The sequence below is a fragment of the Lepidochelys kempii genome, chromosome 18 (genome assembly GCF_965140285.1).
Source record: "Lepidochelys kempii isolate rLepKem1 chromosome 18, rLepKem1.hap1, whole genome shotgun sequence".
Taxonomy (NCBI): domain Eukaryota; kingdom Metazoa; phylum Chordata; order Testudines; family Cheloniidae; genus Lepidochelys; species Lepidochelys kempii.
In genome coordinates this window covers 3120133-3139225 of record NC_136397.1, presented here as the reverse complement: position 1 = coordinate 3139225, position 19093 = coordinate 3120133, and the positions used below count along the sequence as shown (strand labels likewise).

The following is a 19093-nucleotide window of genomic DNA, read 5'->3' as shown; positions in this document are numbered from 1 at the left end:
GGCAACAAAAATGATGAGGGGACTGGAACACATGAGTTATGAGGAGAGGCTGAGGGAACTGGGATTGTTTAGTCTGTGGAAGAGAAGAATGAGGGGGGATTTGATAACTGCTTTCAACTACCTGAAAGGGGGTTCCAAAGAGGATGGATCTAGACTGTTCTCAGTGGTAGCAGATGACAGAACGAGGAGTAATGGTCTCAAGTTGCAGTGGGGGAAGTTTAGGTTGGATATTAGGAAAAACTTTTTCACTAGGAGGGTGGTGAAGCAATGGAATGCGTTACCTAGGGAGGTGGTGGAATCTCCTTCCTTTGAGGTTTTTAAGGTCAGGCTTGACAAAGCCCTGGCTGGGATGATTTAGATGAGGCTTGGTCCTGCTTTGAGCAGGGGGTTGGACTAGATGACCTCCTGAGGTCCCTTCCAACCCTGATATTCTATGATTTAGGCCTAAGTGGAGAACAGGATCTGGTTCAAGTGGTGAATATAGCTGGACAGCTTGGTAATAGTGACTGTAACATAATTAAATTTAAAATCCTTGTGGCGGTAAAAACACCAGAGCAGCACAGCACTGTAGCATTTAATTTCAGAAAGGGGAGCTACACAAAAATGAGGAAGCTAGTTAAACAGAAATTAAAAGGTATGGCACCAAAAGTGAAATCCCTGAAAGCTGCATGGAAAATTTTTAAACACACCATGATAGAGGCTCAACTTAAGTGTATACCCCAAATTAAAAAAACATAGAGAACCAAAAAAGTGCCACCATGGCTAAACAACAAAGTAAAAGAAACAGTGAGAGGCAAAAAGGCATCCTTTAAAAGTGGAAGTTAAATCCTAGTGAGGAAAATAGAAAGGAGCATAAACACTGGCAAATGAAGTGTAAAAATACAATTAGGAAGGCCAAAAAAGAATTTGAAGGACAGCTAGCCAAAGACTCAGAAAGTAATAACAAATTTTTTTGAAGTACATCAGAAGCAGGAAGCCTGCTAAACAGTTAGTGGGGCCACTGGACGATCGAGATGTTTTAGCAGGACGCTCAAGGATGATAACGCCATTTTGGAGAAACTAAATGAATTCTTTGCATCGGCCTTCACAGCTGAAGATGTGAGGGAGATTCCCAAACCCGAGCCATTCTTTTTAGATGACAAATCTGAGGAACTGTCCCGGACTGAGGTGTCATTAGAGGAGGTTTTGGAACAAATTGATAAACTAAACTGTAATAAGTCACCAGGACCAGATGGCATTCACCCAAGAGTTCTGAAGGAACTCAAATGTGAAATTGCAGAACTGCAAACTGTAGTCTGTAACCTATCATTTAAATCAGCTTCTGTACCCGATGACTGGAGGGTAGCTAATGTGATGCCAATTTTTAAAAAGGACTCCAGAGGTGATGCCGGCAATTACAGGCTGGTAAACCTGACTTCAGTGCCGGGCAAACTGGTTGAAACTATAGTAAAGAACAAAATTGTCAGACACATAGCTGAACATAATTTGTTGGTGAAGAGTCAGTATGGTTTTGGAAAGGGCAATGATGCCTCACCAATCTACTAGAATTCTTTGAGGGGGTCAACAAGCATGTTGTCAAGAGTGATCCAGTGGATATAGTATACTTGGTCTTTCAGAAAGCCTTTGACAAGGTCCCTCACCAAGGGCTCTTAGGCAAAGGAAGCTGTCATGGGATAAGAGGGAAAGTCCTCTCATGGATCGGTAGCTGGTGAAAAGATAGGAAACAAAGGGTATGAATAAATGGTCAGTTTTTAGAATGTAGAGAGGTAAATAGTGGTGTCCCCAGGGGTCTATACTGGGCCCAGTCCTATTCAACATATTCATAAATGATCTGGAAAAAGGGGTAAACAGTGAGGTGGCAAAATTTTCAGATGATACAAAACTTCTCAAGATAGTTAAGTCCCAGGCAGACTGCGAAGAGCTGCAAAAGGATTCCTCAAAACTGGGTGACTGGGCAACAAAATGGCAGATTAAATTCAATGTTGATAAATGCAAAGTAATGCACATTGGAAAACATAATCCCAACTATACGTATAAAATGATGGGGTCTAAGTTAGCTGTTACCACTCAGAAAGAGATCTTGGAGTCATTGTGGAGAGTTCTCTGAAAACATCCACTCAATGTGCAGCAGCAGTCAAAAAAGCAAACAGAACATTGGGAATCATTAAGAAAGGGATAAATAGTAAGACAGAAAATACCATATTGCCTCTATATAAATCCATGGTATGCCCACATCTTGAATACTGTGTGCAGATGTGGTCGTCCCATCTTAAAAATGACATATTGCAATTGGAAAAGGTTCAGAAAAGGGCAACAAAAATTATTAGGGGTATGGAACGGCTGCAATATGAGGAGAGATTAATAAGACTGGGACTTTTCATCTTGGAAAAGAGATGACTGGAGGATATGATAGAGGTCTATAAAATCATAACTGGTGTAGAGAAAGAAAATCATCCTTCTTGTTGTGTGGGGCCCAAAACTGGACACACTACTCCAGATGAGGCCTCACCAATGTCGAATAGAGGGGAACGATCACGTCCCTCGATCTGCTGGCAATGCCCCATACATCCCAAAATGCCATTGGGCTTCTTGGCAACATAGGGAAATGTTATTTACTCCTTCTCATGACACAAGAACTAGGGGTCACCAAATGACATTAATATGCGGTAGGTTTAAAACAAACAAAAGGAAGTATTTTTTCACACAATGCACCATCAACCTGTGGAACTCCTTGCCAGAGGATGTTGTGAAGGCTAAGGCTATAACAGGGTTAAAAAAAAACTAGGTAAGTTCATGGAGGGTAGGTCCATCAATTACTATTAGCCAGGATGAGCAGGGAGGGTGTCCCTAGCCTCTGTTTGCCAGAAGCTGGGAATTGGCAATGGGATGGATCACTTGATGGTTACCTGTTCCTTCTGGAGCACCTGGCATTGGCCACTGTTGGCAGACAGGGTACTGGGCTAGATGGACCTTTGGTCTGACCCAGTACGGCCATTCTTATGTTCTTAAAGTGATTTTTGACACAGTCCCACAGGACGCTCTCTTAAGAAAACTAGGGAATTGTGGCCGAGATGAGATTAGGCCACTATAAGGTGGGTGCACAGCTGGTTGAAAGAACGTACTCAAAGAGCTGTTATCAATGGTTTGCTATTAAACTGTGGAGAGGGGCACATATAGTGGGCTCCTGCAAGGGTCAGTCCTTAGTCTGGTACTATGCAATATTTTCATTAATGACCTGGTTAATGGAGCAGAGAGTATGCTTATAAAATTTGGAGATGACACCAAGCTGGGAGCAATTGCAAGCACTTTGGAGGACAGGATTAGAATTCAAAATGACCTTGACAAAGTGATGAGTTGATCTGAAATCAACAAGATGAAATTTAATAAAGATAAGTGCAAAGTACTGCATTTAGGAAAGAAAAATCAAATGTACAACTACAAAATGGGGAATAACTGGCACGGTGGTTGTACTGATGGAAAGGATTTGGGGATTAGAGTGGATCACAAATTGAATATGAGTCAACAGTGTGATGCTGTTGTGAAAAGGCTGATATCATTGTGGGCTGTATTTACAGATGTGAAGATATTGAAGGGAGTCCAGAGGAGAGCAACAAAAATGAGAAATGGTTTAGAAAACCTGACCTATGAGGAAAAGTTAAAAAAAGAACTGGGATCGTTTAGTCTTGAGGAAAGATGACAGAGGGGGGACCTGATAACAGTCACCAAATATGTTAAGGGCTGTTATAAAGAGGATGGGGTTCAATTGTTCTCCATGTCCACTGAAAGTAGGACAAAAAGTGATGATCTTAATCTGCAGCAAGGGAGAGTCAGGTTAGATATTAGGGAAAACTTTCTGAGTATAAAGAAAAGGAGGACCTGTAGCACCTTAGAGACTAACCAATTTATTTGAACATAAGCTTTCGTGAGCTACAGCTCACTTCATCGGTTGCATCCGAAGAAGTGAGCTGTAGCTCACGAAAGCTTATGCTCAAATAAATTGGTTAGTCTCTAAGGTGCCACAGGTACTCCTTTTCTTTTTGCGAATACAGACTAACACGGCTGTTACTCTGAAACCTTTCTAAGTATATTGGTAGTTAAATGCTGGAACAGGCTTCCCAGAGAGGTTATGGAATCCCCGTCATTGGAGGTTTTTAAGAGCAGGTTGGATAAACCCCTCTCAAGGATGGTCTAGGTTTACTTGGTCCTGTCTCAGTGTAGGTTGCTGGACTAGATGACTTCTCAAGGTCCCTTCCAGCCTGACATTTCTATTATTCTCACTCTTTTTCTGGCCCAAATAATACTAAATTATTCAATTAAACTGGAACTACTTCAACAGGAGAAGTTGAGGGAGACCCCACTCAGAATAGCCCCTAGCCCTCATTGAAAGGTGGCAGATCCCTGTTCAGATTCCTTCTCCCCGAGAGGGGACATGACCCAAGCATCTCCCACAGCCTGAGCGAGTACCTGAACCACTGGGCTAAAGCCTATAGGGTGGGCCTCTCTTTTTTCCTCCTCCTCCTCCATCTGTTTTGTGTGATCTAGGCAGCCTCTGAAACGCCTGCCAGACTGAGCCCTGCGTGCAAGTTAGGTAGAGGAATGACTGTGTTGCCCCAGTTTGTGGATCACAGTCTAGGACACCTGGCTCTCTCCGTTCACTGTATAGGGAGCCTAAGCAGCAGATTCAGCGTTATGGATCCCAGTATTGTTCCTGAGATTTTCTAGGCACCTTTAAAACTTTGGCGCCATGATGTTTGGCATCACAGTGCCCAAGACCTTTGTGGATCCAGCCTTCCTTACTTCCTTTAAATGAAAGCTGAGAGTCTCACTTAGTCACATGATTGCAGGAGCTTTAAGAAAACCTGCAAGTATCACTGGACTTGCAATAAAATTACAAGAGTTGGCCATGCTGAAAAAGCCGTTTGTTTTCATTGAAATTAAAAATAAAACATAGCCCTATTCCTAGTCAGAATTATGTCTCCTAAGAGCCCTTTTCTATTACATCAAAATGTTGGGCCTGAATTAACAGGAACAGCCTCACTTGAAAACCATGCTGTACCTGAAAACGTTGTGCCCTGTGCTTACAAGTCACATGGTCGGCCCATCCCGTCTCAAAACTCCTTTGCTGAGATGCTTACAAGAGCTTGGCAGTAGTTAGGCAACTAGGTCCACAGCCCAATGTGCTGGCCAGTATTGTCTCGTCCATCTGCTGTCTCTTGTCTCGGACTTGGACTGTGAGCTCCGGGGAGCAGGGGCCATCTCTTTGTTCTGTGTTTGTGCAGCACTAGAGCCATGGGGTCCTGGCCAGGTGCTCTCACAATACCAGTAATAAATCACCAGAATTCCTACATCTGATAGCACGCTGGGCCAGATTTTCCAAAGAGCCCCAAGCAAGATTTCCAAGGGCTCAGCCCTTACAGCTGGGGCCAGATGTTCCAAAGACCTCAGCTCCCATTGGATGAGGTCCGAGTTTGCACAAGCACTTTGCTTCCAGCAGCCCCCGTTCTGACACTTATGGCTGGGCTGGCAAAAGTGCCCTGCACCCAGCATGCCGAGTCCCTGAGCATCCTAAGTGGAAACAGCTCTTTGGAAAACGTGTGGGTGTATAGTCAGTTCCCCTCTTTCTCTTTTATAGTCAGTTTCACTGCTTCTCCTGGGTGTCCTCAGTAAGTCACTCCACCCATCCCCCCCCAGTCTGCAAGGATCTTTTGACAGTGATAGGGGAGAGAACATTTTTTTTTAAACAATGGGGAAATGTGATTGCACAAGGGGAGGGAGGCAAACACACCTGACCCTCCCATTTTAAACCAACTAGATTTCAAGCTGACTGTGTCCCTTGGGAAAAAAATCTCATTAACAGGGTTTGCAGTAGCAGTGTGATTCTGAAATAGTGGATTCTGGAGCAAAGTGTCACATGGGTGTTGGAGGCAGGCTGAGGTTGCTCTCAGGGGTGAGGACAGCATGATTCCACAGGAGGGAGGAGTGGAGTGGTGTGTGGTGAAGGGAAGTAAGCTGGGAGTTAAGGGCAGCGAAGGTGCTGTTAAATAGCCTTAACGTTCTTTCCACAGGCGAGCAACTGGGAGGGAGGGGGAAGGTCAGCGGTGCTGGGTGCTGTAGGGAGGAGAGACTGAGTCAACTGTGGGGTGAGGTGCCAGGGGCTCCCCAGCTGTAACACTGACCAGCCTTGCAGAGTGACTAGGCGTAGTGCCATGAAGACGCAGGGCGCAGCGTCAGTGCCTGGCACTGCCAGAGAGCAAGGCTGGGTGCTATAGTGAGGGCGTAATGGCCAGAGCAGGGAGGTGTGTGGGGAGCCCAGGGCTGGAATACTTCTGGGGATACAGGTCTGGAGAAGGGGTCTCAGCAAACCTGTAGAGATGATTCATAGATTCCACTCCAGGAGAGCTCGGTAATTGTTGAGTCTGAGCTACTGGGCAGTTCCTGGAGCCGAACTTTCAGAACCCAGCCAGTCTGCAGAGCACGTCTCGAATTTGGAATGAGAGAGATGAGCCCTGAAAATAGAGTGGAAGGGCTGCACGTCTGGAGCCAGGGGCCCTGGCAGAGCTGGGTGTGGGGAGCTCAGGGCCGGGCGGGCTGTGGGGGAGGCGTGGGGGGCAGTGGCAGAGCTGGGTGTGGGGAGCTCAGGGCCGGGCGGGCTGTGGGTCAGGCGTGGGGGGCTCTGGCAGAGCGGGGTGTGGGGAGCTCAGGGCCGGGCGGGCTGTGGGTCAGGCGTGGGGGGCTCTGGCAGAGCTGGGTGTGGGGAGCTCAGGGCCGGGCGGGCTGTGGGTCAGGCGTGGGGGGCTCTGGCAGAGCGGGGTGTGGGGAGCTCAGGGCCGGGCGGGCTGTGGGGGAGGCGTGGGGGGCTCTGGCAGAGCGGGGTGTGGGGAGCTCAGGGCCGGGCGGGCTGTGGGTCAGGCGTGGGGGGCTCTGGCAGAGCGGGGTGTGGGGAGCTCAGGGCCGGGCGGGCTGTGGGTCAGGCGTGGGGGGCTCTGGCAGAGTGGGGTGGTGCTGTCGGGAAGGAATGAGGGTGGTGTGTGGCTCTGTTGTGACTCTTCTCTGCTTGTCTGTCCTGTGCAGTCCTCTGCCAAGAGCCTGCGAGCCACCATTGGGGAGGCCTTTGAGCGGCTGCACCGGCTCCTGCGTGAGCGCCAGAAGGCCATGCTGGAGGAGCTGGAGGCCGACACCGCCAGGACTCTGACCGACATCGAGCAGAAGATCCAGCGCTACAGCCAGCAGCTGCGCAAAGTGCAGGAGGGCAGCCAGATCCTGCAGGAGCGGCTGGCTGAGATGGACAGGCATGCCTTCCTGGCTGGCATCGCCTCGCTCTCGGAGAGGTACTGGGGGAGGGGGGCATCACCTGGCTCTCAGAGGGGTGCATATGGCCTTTGCAGCCCAGCACTGTCTCAGTGCATCTCCCTGGACAACAGCTTTTCCCTTTCGTCAGCACCCAGCCCAGACTGGCCCAGCCCAGGACAAAGCCCTTCCTGTTATGGCTCCCTCCCATCCATTCCTAGTCCCTGATCATCCTGAAGGCCTGCTTAGCCCCACCCCCACGGAAGGGTTTAGTAGGTGAGGACAGGACCTTTCTAGTCCAGAGCAGCTCCCCAAACCCACCCTGGCACCAACGGGACACTGCCAGGGTGTGCATACCGACTGGCCTCACTCAGCGCTCCCATGGTGTATGCACCCCAGGGCCCACGTGGCTGTGACCCAAGAGGCAGTGCCCTATGCTCCTTCCAGAGCTCCTGCCTCTAGGCCAGGCCCTCACTCAATTGACCCCCTACCCCTGTAACCTCTCCCCTTCCTCACCAGCAAACCCCACATTGCAGTAGGGGAACTGCAAGGGCTCCGTGCTAACCAGCTTGACTCTCCAACCAGGCTCAAGGGAAAGATCCATGAAACAAACCTCACGTATGAAGACTTTCCTACCTCCAAATACATGGGCCCCCTGCAGTACACGATCTGGAAATCGCTCTTCCAGGACATCCATCCAGGTATGGTTCCCCAGCCCAGGGAGAGCAGCCTGCCCCTCTAACATACTACAGGCCTTTCCTGGCATAATGTGGCAGCCGGGGCCTCTGGCGTGATTATCAGAAGTGCTGAGCATCCACAAGTCTACTGGTCTGGGGGCGGTGACGCTCATCCTCCCTGCAAATCCTGCCGTGTGGGGAGAGTCGCCTTAGCTAGGTAAATACAGGCTGCTGGGCCCAGCCTTTGTGATAGGAGGGATTAAACTGCAGACAGATGGCCGCGGTGGCCTCCTCAGGGCATTGTGGTCTGACGCCGGCAGGAAAACCCTGCACGTAGGGCCAGATTCTGAACTGGAAGTCACAGGGCTGCAGAAAGAAAAGGAGTACTTGTGGCACCTTAGAGACTAACCAATTTATTTGAGCATAAGCTTTCGTGAGCTACAGCTCACTTCATCGGATGCATTCAGGGCTGCAGGACTCAGCACGTCAGCTGGGGACGAGCAGCAGCAGACTGTATGTGACATGCCAGTGCCTGCTGGGCAGCAGTGCCTGGGATCCAGCACCTGGCATGTCCATGATGGACCTCTGTCAAAGGGGCCCCAGCTGTGTGGTTTGATGTTTCTCCTGTTCTAAGGCTCTGCGGGAGTGCAAGTGGCAGACTGGTGAGGGGACAGAATCCTTTGCCTCCAGGTCACTGGTTCAAATGCCGCCCCCTCCAGTAGTTGCATGTGGCTGCTCCGTGACCCAGGCAAAATCCGAATGGGCAGAAGGCTGAGCACCGAGGCAGCAAAGCACCCATTGACTGCAGTGGGGGTGAGAGTGCCTTGGGGAGAACACCCTGTGTCTGGGGGGTCCTGAGATCCTGCAGGGACGGGGCCCAGAGCCTATGCACCACCCTCCCCTTCCCTCCCCCCTCCCCGCCCAACCACTGCTGCTGTTCCCCCAGCCAGGGCCATGCATGCCCCAGTGTGCAGCCCAGACACCAGCTCCTGTTCCTGGGAGAAGGGAGAACGCATCAGAGGCTGACAAAGGCCCTTTCCGCAGGGCTGCTCCCACTGCTATGGTAACGGGAGCTTGGGGGTCTGCAGTGCAAGGATACGGCCCCAGATGGAGCTGGCCTGGAGACAGGCTGGGGAGTGGGGGGTTAATCCAGGGAGGTGGGGGTTAATTCCATTTCTAGCTGGGTTTCTCGTCACTGAGCTCAGTGTCTGATACAGACATTCACAACCCATGTTTATTAATTAGCTGATCCATCCCCTGGGGCATGGAGTGTTCTGCTGAGACACAGTGACCTGTAAGAGAGCTTGCTCCCGGCCTGCTGGCCTTTCTGCTCTTGTTTATTCGGGCCCCACCCTCTGTCCTGCCTGGGCATAAGGTCTGCCGAGTACAATTACACTTGCCTGGATGCGGCTAAAACTGCTCTGTGCCACCTCTGCCATTGTTCTTTGCACTCAGCACAGCAGCAGCCCCGCTTGAGCTGTCACGCTGCTGCGGCCCCAGTGGGCACAAGCTCCTTTGATGGGCTGGCAGGATCTGGGTTGTAAAGAGCCAGGCTCCGAGTGGTGCCCGCCCATTGTGCCTGGGGGTTTCCCTTTTAGACCAGGTTTTCTCCCCCTGCCCCCTCCCCCATCCACAAAATAAGTCAGATTGGCCTCGGAATTGGTAGGTTAGACCTGGTGCCATGGTCAAATTTGTCTACAAATTTTGAAGTGACTTGGACAAGGGCTTCCTGAGTTATGACTGTCTAATCATGGAGGCATTCCACACCATTCCAAAAGCGCCTGTGGGGGGTGGAGTTTACCACTCTGCAGCAAAACCAAAAGAAAGGAGAGGGATGAAATCACCATGCCTGGCTCCCCTCACTGAGCTCGAGTGCCTGGCACCAGCCTTTCACTGATGAATGTGAAGTTACCAATGGTGTTAATTAATATCGCTGGGCAGCATCAGCTCTTTCAAGCCCAGCGCGGGGCATTTGTGAGCGCTGGGGACCTGAGCTTCCATAGAGGAGGCTGTGGGCCTTTCCCCACAGGGAGCCCCTTGCTAGGGGGCTGGGCAGTGGTGGGAAGAGAGAACTGCTTGTCCAAAGCTTGTGAGGGAGCCAGAGTCTCTATGGATCCTGGGGCCCCCAGCAAGGCGCCCCAGGAATCTACTGCTCCTGCCAGCCTGGAGCTGACCTTGTACTCCTGCCCTGTGGCTCCGAGCAGCGTGGGGCCCCTCTTGCCAAACCCCAGGAGGTCTGTTAGATGGAGCAGGCAGGGAGCTCTGGTGCTTCCCACCAGCCACCCCACCTTCTCCTTCTCCAGTGCCCTACTCCCCCTTGCAGCAAGATTCCTGCCCTCTTGGGCCTCCTGGCTCCACTCTCCCCTTTTCCCCCTATATCCATAGACCCATCCTCATCAAAGATTTCTTGAGGCAGGGTTGGGGCAGGGGCTGTCACCCTCTGTAGCTCGCTGGGGGGATCCCACCACAGACACCAAGGAAGCTGCTGCTTGTGCTGGAGCATCCCACATTGAGGCTACATCTGCACTGGCCCTGGAGTGTAATTTCGAGACGTACCCACGCTAGCTCTGATCGAGCTAGAACGCCGCAAATAACGCTGCAGCCACAGCTGCACAGATGGGGGAGGGTTAGCCGCCCTGCGTCCGCACCTAGGGTCTCAGGGAGGTTGTATGTGGGGCGGCTGGCCTCTGGTGCCACCGTGGCTACCTATCTATTTTTAGTGTGCTCGCTCACTCAGAGCTAGCCTGGGTACATCTCGAGCTGGGAGCCCAGCAGAGCCAAGCCCTGTGACACACCTGGTTGGAGTGTTTGTTATCCCACCCCAGATCAGCTCACCCAGGGCGTTGATCTGTGTGTCTAACTCCCACCACTGGGTGAGCTCTCAGAGATGTAGCCGTGGTGTGGGGTCCCCCAGAAAGGCCCCAAAGCATCAGCCCCCATCTCCGAGGCCCTGGCACATCTGTGCATATGGTCTGTACTCTGGCAAGAGCACTCCCTACCTCTTCGCATCTTCCTCCTCCTAAAGGAAGCTTCAGTGCCAAAGGGATTGCTAAGCAGTGTCACGGGTGCGATTTTAAATGCAGCCGAGGCACTGGTAGAGCCTAGCTAGCTATACTGCCTCTCCCGTGCTACAGGGCCGCAAGAAGGTCCCTCCAACAGCTTTCCCCGCCTGTGGGACCAGTCCCTGCACGGAGCACAAGGGCAGATGGGGAGTTACAGGGGGCTGGCTGCCGAGCCACCTGACTGACCCCATCACACGTCCCTCAGCACAGCCCCCTCTGGTGTCCCTGCAGCTCTTTGTGAAGTGCTGTCTGTGTGAGGGGTGGCTGGGTGGGTGTTTGTAGGCCCCTATTTTGGGGGCATTTACATTCCCGTTGCATAAGCAAGTGCTTTGCCTGTAATTGACTAGCCGTGTGGGGTGTGGCTAGGTTCTGAGCCCCTTCCTGTCCCTCTGCTTTCCCAGTGCCAGAAGCCCTCACGCTGGACCCCGTCACAGCTCACCAGCGTCTCATCCTGTCGGATGACTGCACCATCGTGGCCTACGGCAACTTGCACCCGCAGCCGCTGCAGGATTCACCCAAGCGCTTTGACGTGGAAGTGTCGGTGCTGGGCTCAGAGGCCTTCGGCAGCGGCGTGCACTACTGGGAGGTCATCGTCTCAGAGAAGACCCAGTGGATGATCGGGCTGGCACACGAGGCTGTCACCCGCAAGGGGAGCATTCAGATCCAGCCCAGCCGCGGCTTTTACTGCATCGTCATGCACGACGGCAACCAGTACAGCGCCTGCACCCAGCCCTGGACCCGGCTCAATGTTAAGAGCAAGCTAGAGAAAGTCGGCGTCTTCTTGGACTATGACAAAGGCCTCCTGATCTTCTACAATGCTGATGACATGTCGTGGCTGTACACCTTCCGGGAGAAGTTCCCCGGCAAGCTCTGCTCATACTTTAGTCCTGGCCAGAGCCATGCCAATGGCAAGAATGTGCAGCCACTCCGCATAAACACCGTCCGGATCTAGGAGGGAGCAGAGAAGGGAGCCTGGAGCTGTATAGAGCCTCCTGGCCGGCAGGCTGAGTCCAGAGTCCCTGCTAAGACAGTTCCCACCTACTCCTTTCTGCAGACTCCAGGGCTGTGCCATTCCTAGCTCTGACCTCCTGGCATTATCCGGGTGCAGGAAGGTGCAGGGCTGGGGCTGGGGGGTTGTGGGGATGGAGGGAGGCCATGGAACTGTTGGTATTTCAGTGTGAGAGGATGCAGCATTCCTGCCTCCCTGTCTGCGTCAGCTTCCAGACTAACCCAAGGATTCGGGCTGAGTGTGGACATCCAGCTGGCTATCCCTGGCATGACCCCGGCATTGCCATGGGCACTCTGCCAGGATGGATGTAGGTGGGACCCTGTGCTGTTGGAGCCTCCTGCTGGCATGGAGCAGAGCTGCTGCTGAACCGCTGCTTGGTATCTCAGCTCACCTGTGAGCTCCTAGCTGGGTTTGCTCCTACGGACAGAGCATGAGCCATCCTGCACAGGGCTAGTGACCTGGCAGCATCTGCACTTCGTATGTGTTACATTGGCACTCAGGGGCCCCCGGCACCAAGGGGTCAGGATCCCGTGCTGCTAGGCCCTCTGCAAAGAAGTGGGTGGCAGCCTCTTTCCCAGAGAGCTGCAGTCTAGGTTTAAGACAAGGTGCAGCTAAGGGGGAGAGGGTGGGGAAGGACAAGGGGGAGGGTTAGATGAGCATGTTTTGCATAGTGGGCTGCAGTCTGGGCTTGCCAGCTGGGCTTGCAGTTCCTTTTAGCAGCAGCTGGAGGCTGAGGCAGCCTTGCCCTGTGCCTCCCTGAGAGCAGAGGGCTCAGATTGCCAGAGGTAAAGTCATAGAGCCACCAGGTCATCAAGCCTGACCGCCTGCATGTCACCGGCACCAGCACCATCCCGCACCCGAGCCTGAATCCAGCAACTGAAATGAGACCAAAGGTCTCCCCTATTTGGAGCCTGGGTTGGCAGTGCCCCAGGCAGAGCACAGGAGGGGCTGATGGCGCGGAAATGACTGAGGTACACCCAGGTAACCCTGGCAAGTGACTCACACACTGCAGAAGGCAGCAGAACTGCTCCCTCAGCTGATCCCAGCACAGGGCATGGGTGTCTGAGCAGGGATGGGGTGTGCGCATGACCCCAACGAGGGCCACCCTCCCCCAGGCCAGTTCCCTCTTGTGTGAGGCCCTCCCCCCCAGCTGTCCCCTTCACCAGGTTCGTTGGCTTGGGCAAAATCTGCCAAGAGGAGCCTGGATTGGAGTACCCCGGGAGCCAGCCTGGCTCCGCACCCTGATGGCTGCCTTAGGGGCAGACATGGCTGGTGCCTGGCCCCAGATCTGCCATGGGTAGAGGCCAGCTGAGGTGCATGACCCTCAGCCCAGCACTGGTGGAGCCTGCTCCGGCACTGTATGCCACAGTCCTTGTTGAAGCCAGTTTGGCACCAGGGAATAATGGTCAGCCGTGATCATGGCTTGGTCCTGTGGCAGCTGCCTGTGGTCTTCCCTGCCCAGAGCCCTGTGTGGACAGAACAGTCACTGCACCTGTGTAACCAGGCTGGCTGGTCCTCCTGGCGTCACGGGTAGCATGACACTGCGGAACACGTTGCTGGTGCTGCTCTGTGCATGCCATGGGGCTCTGCCCCGCTCAAGCGTGGTGGGATAGCAACTCAGGTTTTCCCAGAATGCACTGCTCCCAACACATAGGTAGCAGAGCACAGCTCCCTGGTGCTGCAGGTGGATCAGGTGAGTGCCAGTTACTGAGCACGGTGCACGTGCAGTGTGGGCAGCGCCCCTTGGCGCAGCTTGTTTCCTACGGAGTGGAGTGTTGACCTGCGGGTTGCCAGGACAGATCTGTGACTGTGACCGTGTACCCGGCTCCGGAGGCATACGTTCCTCCCTCCACCTCGCTCTGGAACAAGTGCCTTGGCTCTTGTCAGCGAGCGAGGTGTGCTTCAGGTTTCCCCGCACCCTCTCCCGGGTGGAGGTCACCTCTTGGGGGAACGCCTGCAGCTGCCTGGACTCGGGCAAACGCCTGAGCTGTGCAGTGGGCAAGGGCAGAGGGGGCTGGAGGAGAGGAACAAGGGATGCGAGAGGGGGATATCAGAGTAAAGGGTGGGGATAGGCAAGGTGTGTCAGGATAGGATAGGAGCGTGTGAGGCGGGTGACAGCCAATAAGCAAGGAGTCCCATTTCCTCTCTCCAGCTGGGGCAGCCTGAGCAGAGCCCCAGGAACCAGCAGCTCCTGGTTCTTTGTGCCATGGCCTCTCCCCGTGCGTGGTGGGGCAGACAGGTGATGGGGCAGTGCTCAGCCCAGTGCGGCCTGTCAGGCGCTACGCCTCACCCGGGAGGGACGCGCTCACACACTCCCTGGGCAGCGGCATTTTGCCAGGCGCTGCTAGTGGTACTGAGGCAGCCCGAAGGCGGCAGCCTTGGCAAGTACCCTGGCCATGGGAGGGGCTGGGATCGCCTAGCCCGACTGGGTCTCCCCGCAGCGACGGGCACTTTCACAGGCTCCAGACGTTGTGTCCTCCGAAGGCCCATACCAGGAAGCATGACGGGCTGGGCTCCTTGTTAACGATTCGTAGATATTTAGGTCAGAAGGGACCATCATGATCATCTAGTCCGACCTCCTGCACAACGCAGGCCACAGAATCTCACCCACCGCTCCTGCAAAAGACCTCACACCTATATCTGTGCTACTGAAGTCTTCAAATCGTGGTTTAAAGACTTCAAGGAGCAGAGAATCCTCCAGCAAGTGACCTGTGCCCCATGCTACAGAGGAAGGTGAAAAACCTCCCGGGCCTCTTCCAATCTGCCCTGGAGGAAAATTCCTTCCCCACCCCAAATATGGCAATCAGCTGAACCCTGAGCATATGGGCAAGATTCACCAGCCAGATACTACAGAAAATTCTTTCCTGGGTAACTCAGCTCCCACCCCATCTAATATCCCATCACAGGCCATTGGGCCTATTTACCATGAATATTTAATTACCAAAACCATGTTATCCCATCATAGCATCTCCTCCACACGGGGCAGAAGTTAGAGCACGTGACCCGGGTGGCCAACACACAGTGAGTAGTCAGTGTGATCAGCTCCAGCCGGCCCAGCAGCCAAGGGGGACGGGAAGCGCTCCAGTGCATACAGGTAGGGACCTTGGCCAGGAATCTGGATCGAGTAGCTAACAATAGAGAGTCTGAGACCGAGACTTTCCTAACAGGGGCTTCTGTTTTGGGGGGCCCCTTGGGCCTGATATCCAGGGGCACTGAGCGAACAACACCAGTGCCCATCAACACCAGCTAGAGCCTGGAAGAACAGGCCAAAAGGGGCTCACAACAGGCACCCAAAAGCAGCTGCTATGACTGAAGACATAGGCCTCACATTGTAGCCAGTTAGTGGTAGCACCTAGCCCAATTGGCACTAAGCCCATAGCTGGCCCAGGAGCCGGGGCCACTGGTCTGCACCCAGAGCAGCAGGGAGGCTAGCTGGGGGAAGTCCTGCCACCGGGAGGCGTGGAGCCTGCAGATTTGCCTTGGGGCTGTGGCAAGCGGTTGAAGGACAGATCTGGACAGGAGACGTCAAAGCCGGGCCCTGTCTGTGGAGATCCTCAAGGGGCAGCAGGGAGCTATGCACAATGGTGGGGAGCAGGCACAAAGCTGAACATTGAGGTAGTTCTCTTGAGGCTGCCTGGAGCCCATCTGGTGCTGGCCTGATGCCCTTACTCCCGTCTCAGGTCAAAGGCTCTGTGCCTTCAGCAGGAGTGTGTTTGTGACAGGCCCCGGGAATCAGTTCCATAATGGTGAGAACCCTGAGGCAGGGAAATAGACCCCCACGGAGTCACCAGGGCTTTGAGAAGGGCAGGAGGCTGATGAGACTTTCCAGTCTATGGTCACTGATCTCAACGCATCAGACAACAGAGCAAGAGCATCCCGATTTGCAGTTACAGCTGGGAAAACTGAGGCACAGAGAGGGGAAGGCACTTGGCCAGAGTCCCACGCAGCTCTGGGACTGATACCGACAGCAGATTCCTGGTTCTGGGCCCTGTCACCTCCCCCAGACCCAGGCTGGGCTTGGCTAGGTGCCCCAAGGGGAGAAGTCCATTGCTGGCGATGGATGTCACCAAACCCTCCCCCTCACTGCACCAGGAGGTCAGTGGAAGCACAGGGACCTTGGGCTTGCTGCAGTGCCTTTGTGGGCAATAGCGCCATGGTAGAAGTGTCTGAATGGCAGCCAGGAGGTCCCACGGGCAATGGGTGCAGAGACAATGTGGCAACAAGCCGGGTAGGGTGGCAGCCCCACACATGTGTGGCTCCAGCCCAGCCCACGGCAGCTGGCATGTGGTGAATTTCACGTGGCAACAGACTTGCTAAGTCCAGGTTTTGTGAGCACCAAGGAGCCGCTGTCTGCAGGCGTTTGGAGAGGCAAAGGGGGTGTTCCCCACTGGTATTTCTTGGCTCAGGGACTCCAGGCTGATCATGTTGCTTTGTAAATGAACGAACTTGGGACATGTCAGGGTCTCTGGTCTGAGCAAGGGGGAGCAGCCAGCTGTGCTCACTCTCTGTACAAGTGTGCGCAGCAGCCTGGTACATCGCTGCCTTGGGCACATCTGCTCCGTGCACTATGGGGAGAAGGGCGTGGACAGGGATTGCTCTGGTTGTACGAAGAGCCCGTTCTCCCCTTCCAGAGATCCAGCTGAGACATGAGCCATCCATCATAAGGACTCAAGATCCAGAGGACACTAGATGTTGTGACTGGACTCAGGCCCTCCTGTCCTCCTACCCCTGTGAGCTGGATCACATGCAGTGTGGTTTGCTTCTTGCCCCTTCTGGGGCCATGTCTTGTCAGCCACCAGGCTCCCTGGAGACTTTCTGTTCAGTGAATGGCCAACGCTAATTGCTGCTCTGCAGCCTGGCCTGGCTGCTCACTTGGTGACAGAGAGGGGAAGAATAATGCTCCCCCATTTTACGGCTTCCACTGGAGGTAGCCGATGAGCAACACTTCCTCCTACCAGGAGTTGGGCTTTCTGCCCTCCAAGGCACCAGCTGGCTATTCTGTGCTGAGTGCCTGGCTGCAGACTCCCCCACCTGGAGAGCTACTCCCCTCTCTGAGTACTTGCACACAGCCCGGTGGATGTAGGGGAGCAAAACCCAACATCACTGGTGACATGTGGTGTCTCCCCCATCCTGGCCCAGTTCTTTCTGGGAAAACAGGTCCAGCTTGCAGACCAGACTGAGGACGCTATTTGGAGGGAGGTGCTGGAACTCAGCCCCATCCCACTTTGGGGATGAATCCTGAAAACTCCTTCTGTGTGTAGGGAGTCCTATGGGGTGTAGCCCCATGAGTTTACTCGTCTGAGCAGGTTCAGCCTCTTGGCAAGGAGGCTGCTCTGTTGAAGTCACTGAGAAATCTCGTGGTATGGACAGGAGCTGCAGGGAGAGAGCTGGTGTGGTGGGGGGACAGCATCCCTCTGTCGCCTGGCAGGATGGAGTGTCGCAGGGTAATGCACCCACGGGCTGCGATCCTGCAAGGCAAGCTCAGTGCCTGGCATGAGTCGGCCCTTCCTGGCTTCACCATCCAAGTGACTCCAGTGCCTGCTGGGTGCACTTCCACTTCCATCTCCACCACCTGCCTGCGTGCTCCGCCAGTGCTGTGCTTTTTCCTTTTGCAGAAGCTGATGGATTCTGTATTTATTCCTAGCTCCGTAGCACGTAGTCTCTGACTGCTGCAATAAAGGCAACTTTCTAAAAAAGAGGAATGGAAACTTGTTTCTGCAATGCAGCCGCCCCCGGAGCTCCTGCCTTCCCCTCCTGGCCCATCTCCTTGCAGACGCCCCGCGGATTGCATGCAAACACAGACAAAGGACAACAATGCAGCTGGCAGCCAGACCTGCAGAAAGGCTGCCATTTGCATGCTATTGTTCTGCCGAATGGATCTCCATTGGCTCATAACATTCCTACCGCACACACACACCCCCACCAAGGTAGCAGGCATTATACACAGTTCTTGGGCCCGATTCTCTTCTCACTGGTGCAATTCTATTAACCTGAATCAAGTGACCACTCATGGATAACTATGAGAACAGATTGGGTCCTTTACCTATGTGCCACAGGAATCAGGCCCTACCACGAGATCGCAACACCACAGGCCTGACTCAGTGGAGTCACACCACACTGGGTTTTACACCATTGTAGCCATGGGACCTGATCCTCCTCTCAGTTACAAAATACTGCTGTTGGCAACTGTAATGCTCCTCTCTTGGGGAGCGCGGCCGTGTGGTCATGGCTGCAACTCCTGACATTCAAGGGGATTGTGGGAGGGGAGCCCGGGCGCTCCTACTCCACTGAGCTCTGATCCAGGGCCCTTTGGGCTACTGGAAGTCTGGCAACCAAGGCTGTCCACCCTGGGCCTCTTCCTCTCATCCACCCCCCTGGGGTCAGCTCAGTCCAAGGCTTTCCCCTCATGGGGAGATCCAAACCACAAGGAGACCCATGTCCACTGGATCCTTCCCTCTCTGGTTGTCTCTGGGGTGGGTCCTCCTTTCCCTCAGGTAGAGCCCCTTTGGGCAGCTGTGTCAGAGCCGTTAGGCTTCCCTCTGCGCTGCTGGAGCTGTGGGCTGCAGATCTGCTCACCTCCAGCTCTGCCACGCAAATGAGCTAATTCCTGGCCTTTTAATTCCCTCAACAGATGGAGTATTTGCTGCAGGTGTGGCGGGGTGGGGCTGGCTGAGCCCAAAATAATCCCTTAACCCCTTATTGCCCAGCACCCCATCACAGCAACAAAGAGCCAGCCAGCCCTAAGGCACAGCCAGACAGCTCAAGATGCACAGGTAAACTGAGGCACCGGGAATGCCCTGATACTGCAATGATGGCCATATTTGTGCCAAGATAGTGACTTGCCCAAGGTCTCAGAGCTAGTCAGTGACAGGGACCTTGATTCCCTCTCTGCTGCTGTTTCGCTAAGACAATTCCATCTGTGTTAGATGAAGGTTGGGGGAGAGGAGCTGGATGGAGTCTCCTGGGTATTATGCATCATTGGCCTGGCTCCTCCAGCCATCCAGGATTACAGAAAATGCAGGACTAGCTAAGCGCCCCCCACCCCCATCTCTGCTGAC

At 53.9% G+C, this 19093-nt stretch overlaps 1 protein-coding gene across 2 annotated transcripts in view; it reads left to right on the top strand.

Annotated features, from left to right (window-relative positions):
* The window catches only part of TRIM62 (tripartite motif containing 62), a 44846-nt gene extending 27074 nt beyond the window's left edge, over positions 1 to 17772 (top strand). Inside the window, exons 3-5 of one of the 2 annotated variants that reach the window (XM_073316466.2) lie at positions 7072 to 7328; positions 7873 to 7988; positions 11428 to 17772. In XM_073316466.2, coding sequence (XP_073172567.1) covers positions 7072 to 7328; positions 7873 to 7988; positions 11428 to 11978 — 924 coding nt within the window. In that variant the 3' untranslated portion in view covers positions 11979 to 17772. Of the gene's footprint in view, positions 1 to 7071; positions 7329 to 7806; positions 7989 to 11427 lie in introns of both variants that reach the window. The other variant, XM_073316465.2, reaches the window with a different exon arrangement.
* The last annotated feature ends 1321 nt before the right edge of the window (positions 17773 to 19093 follow it).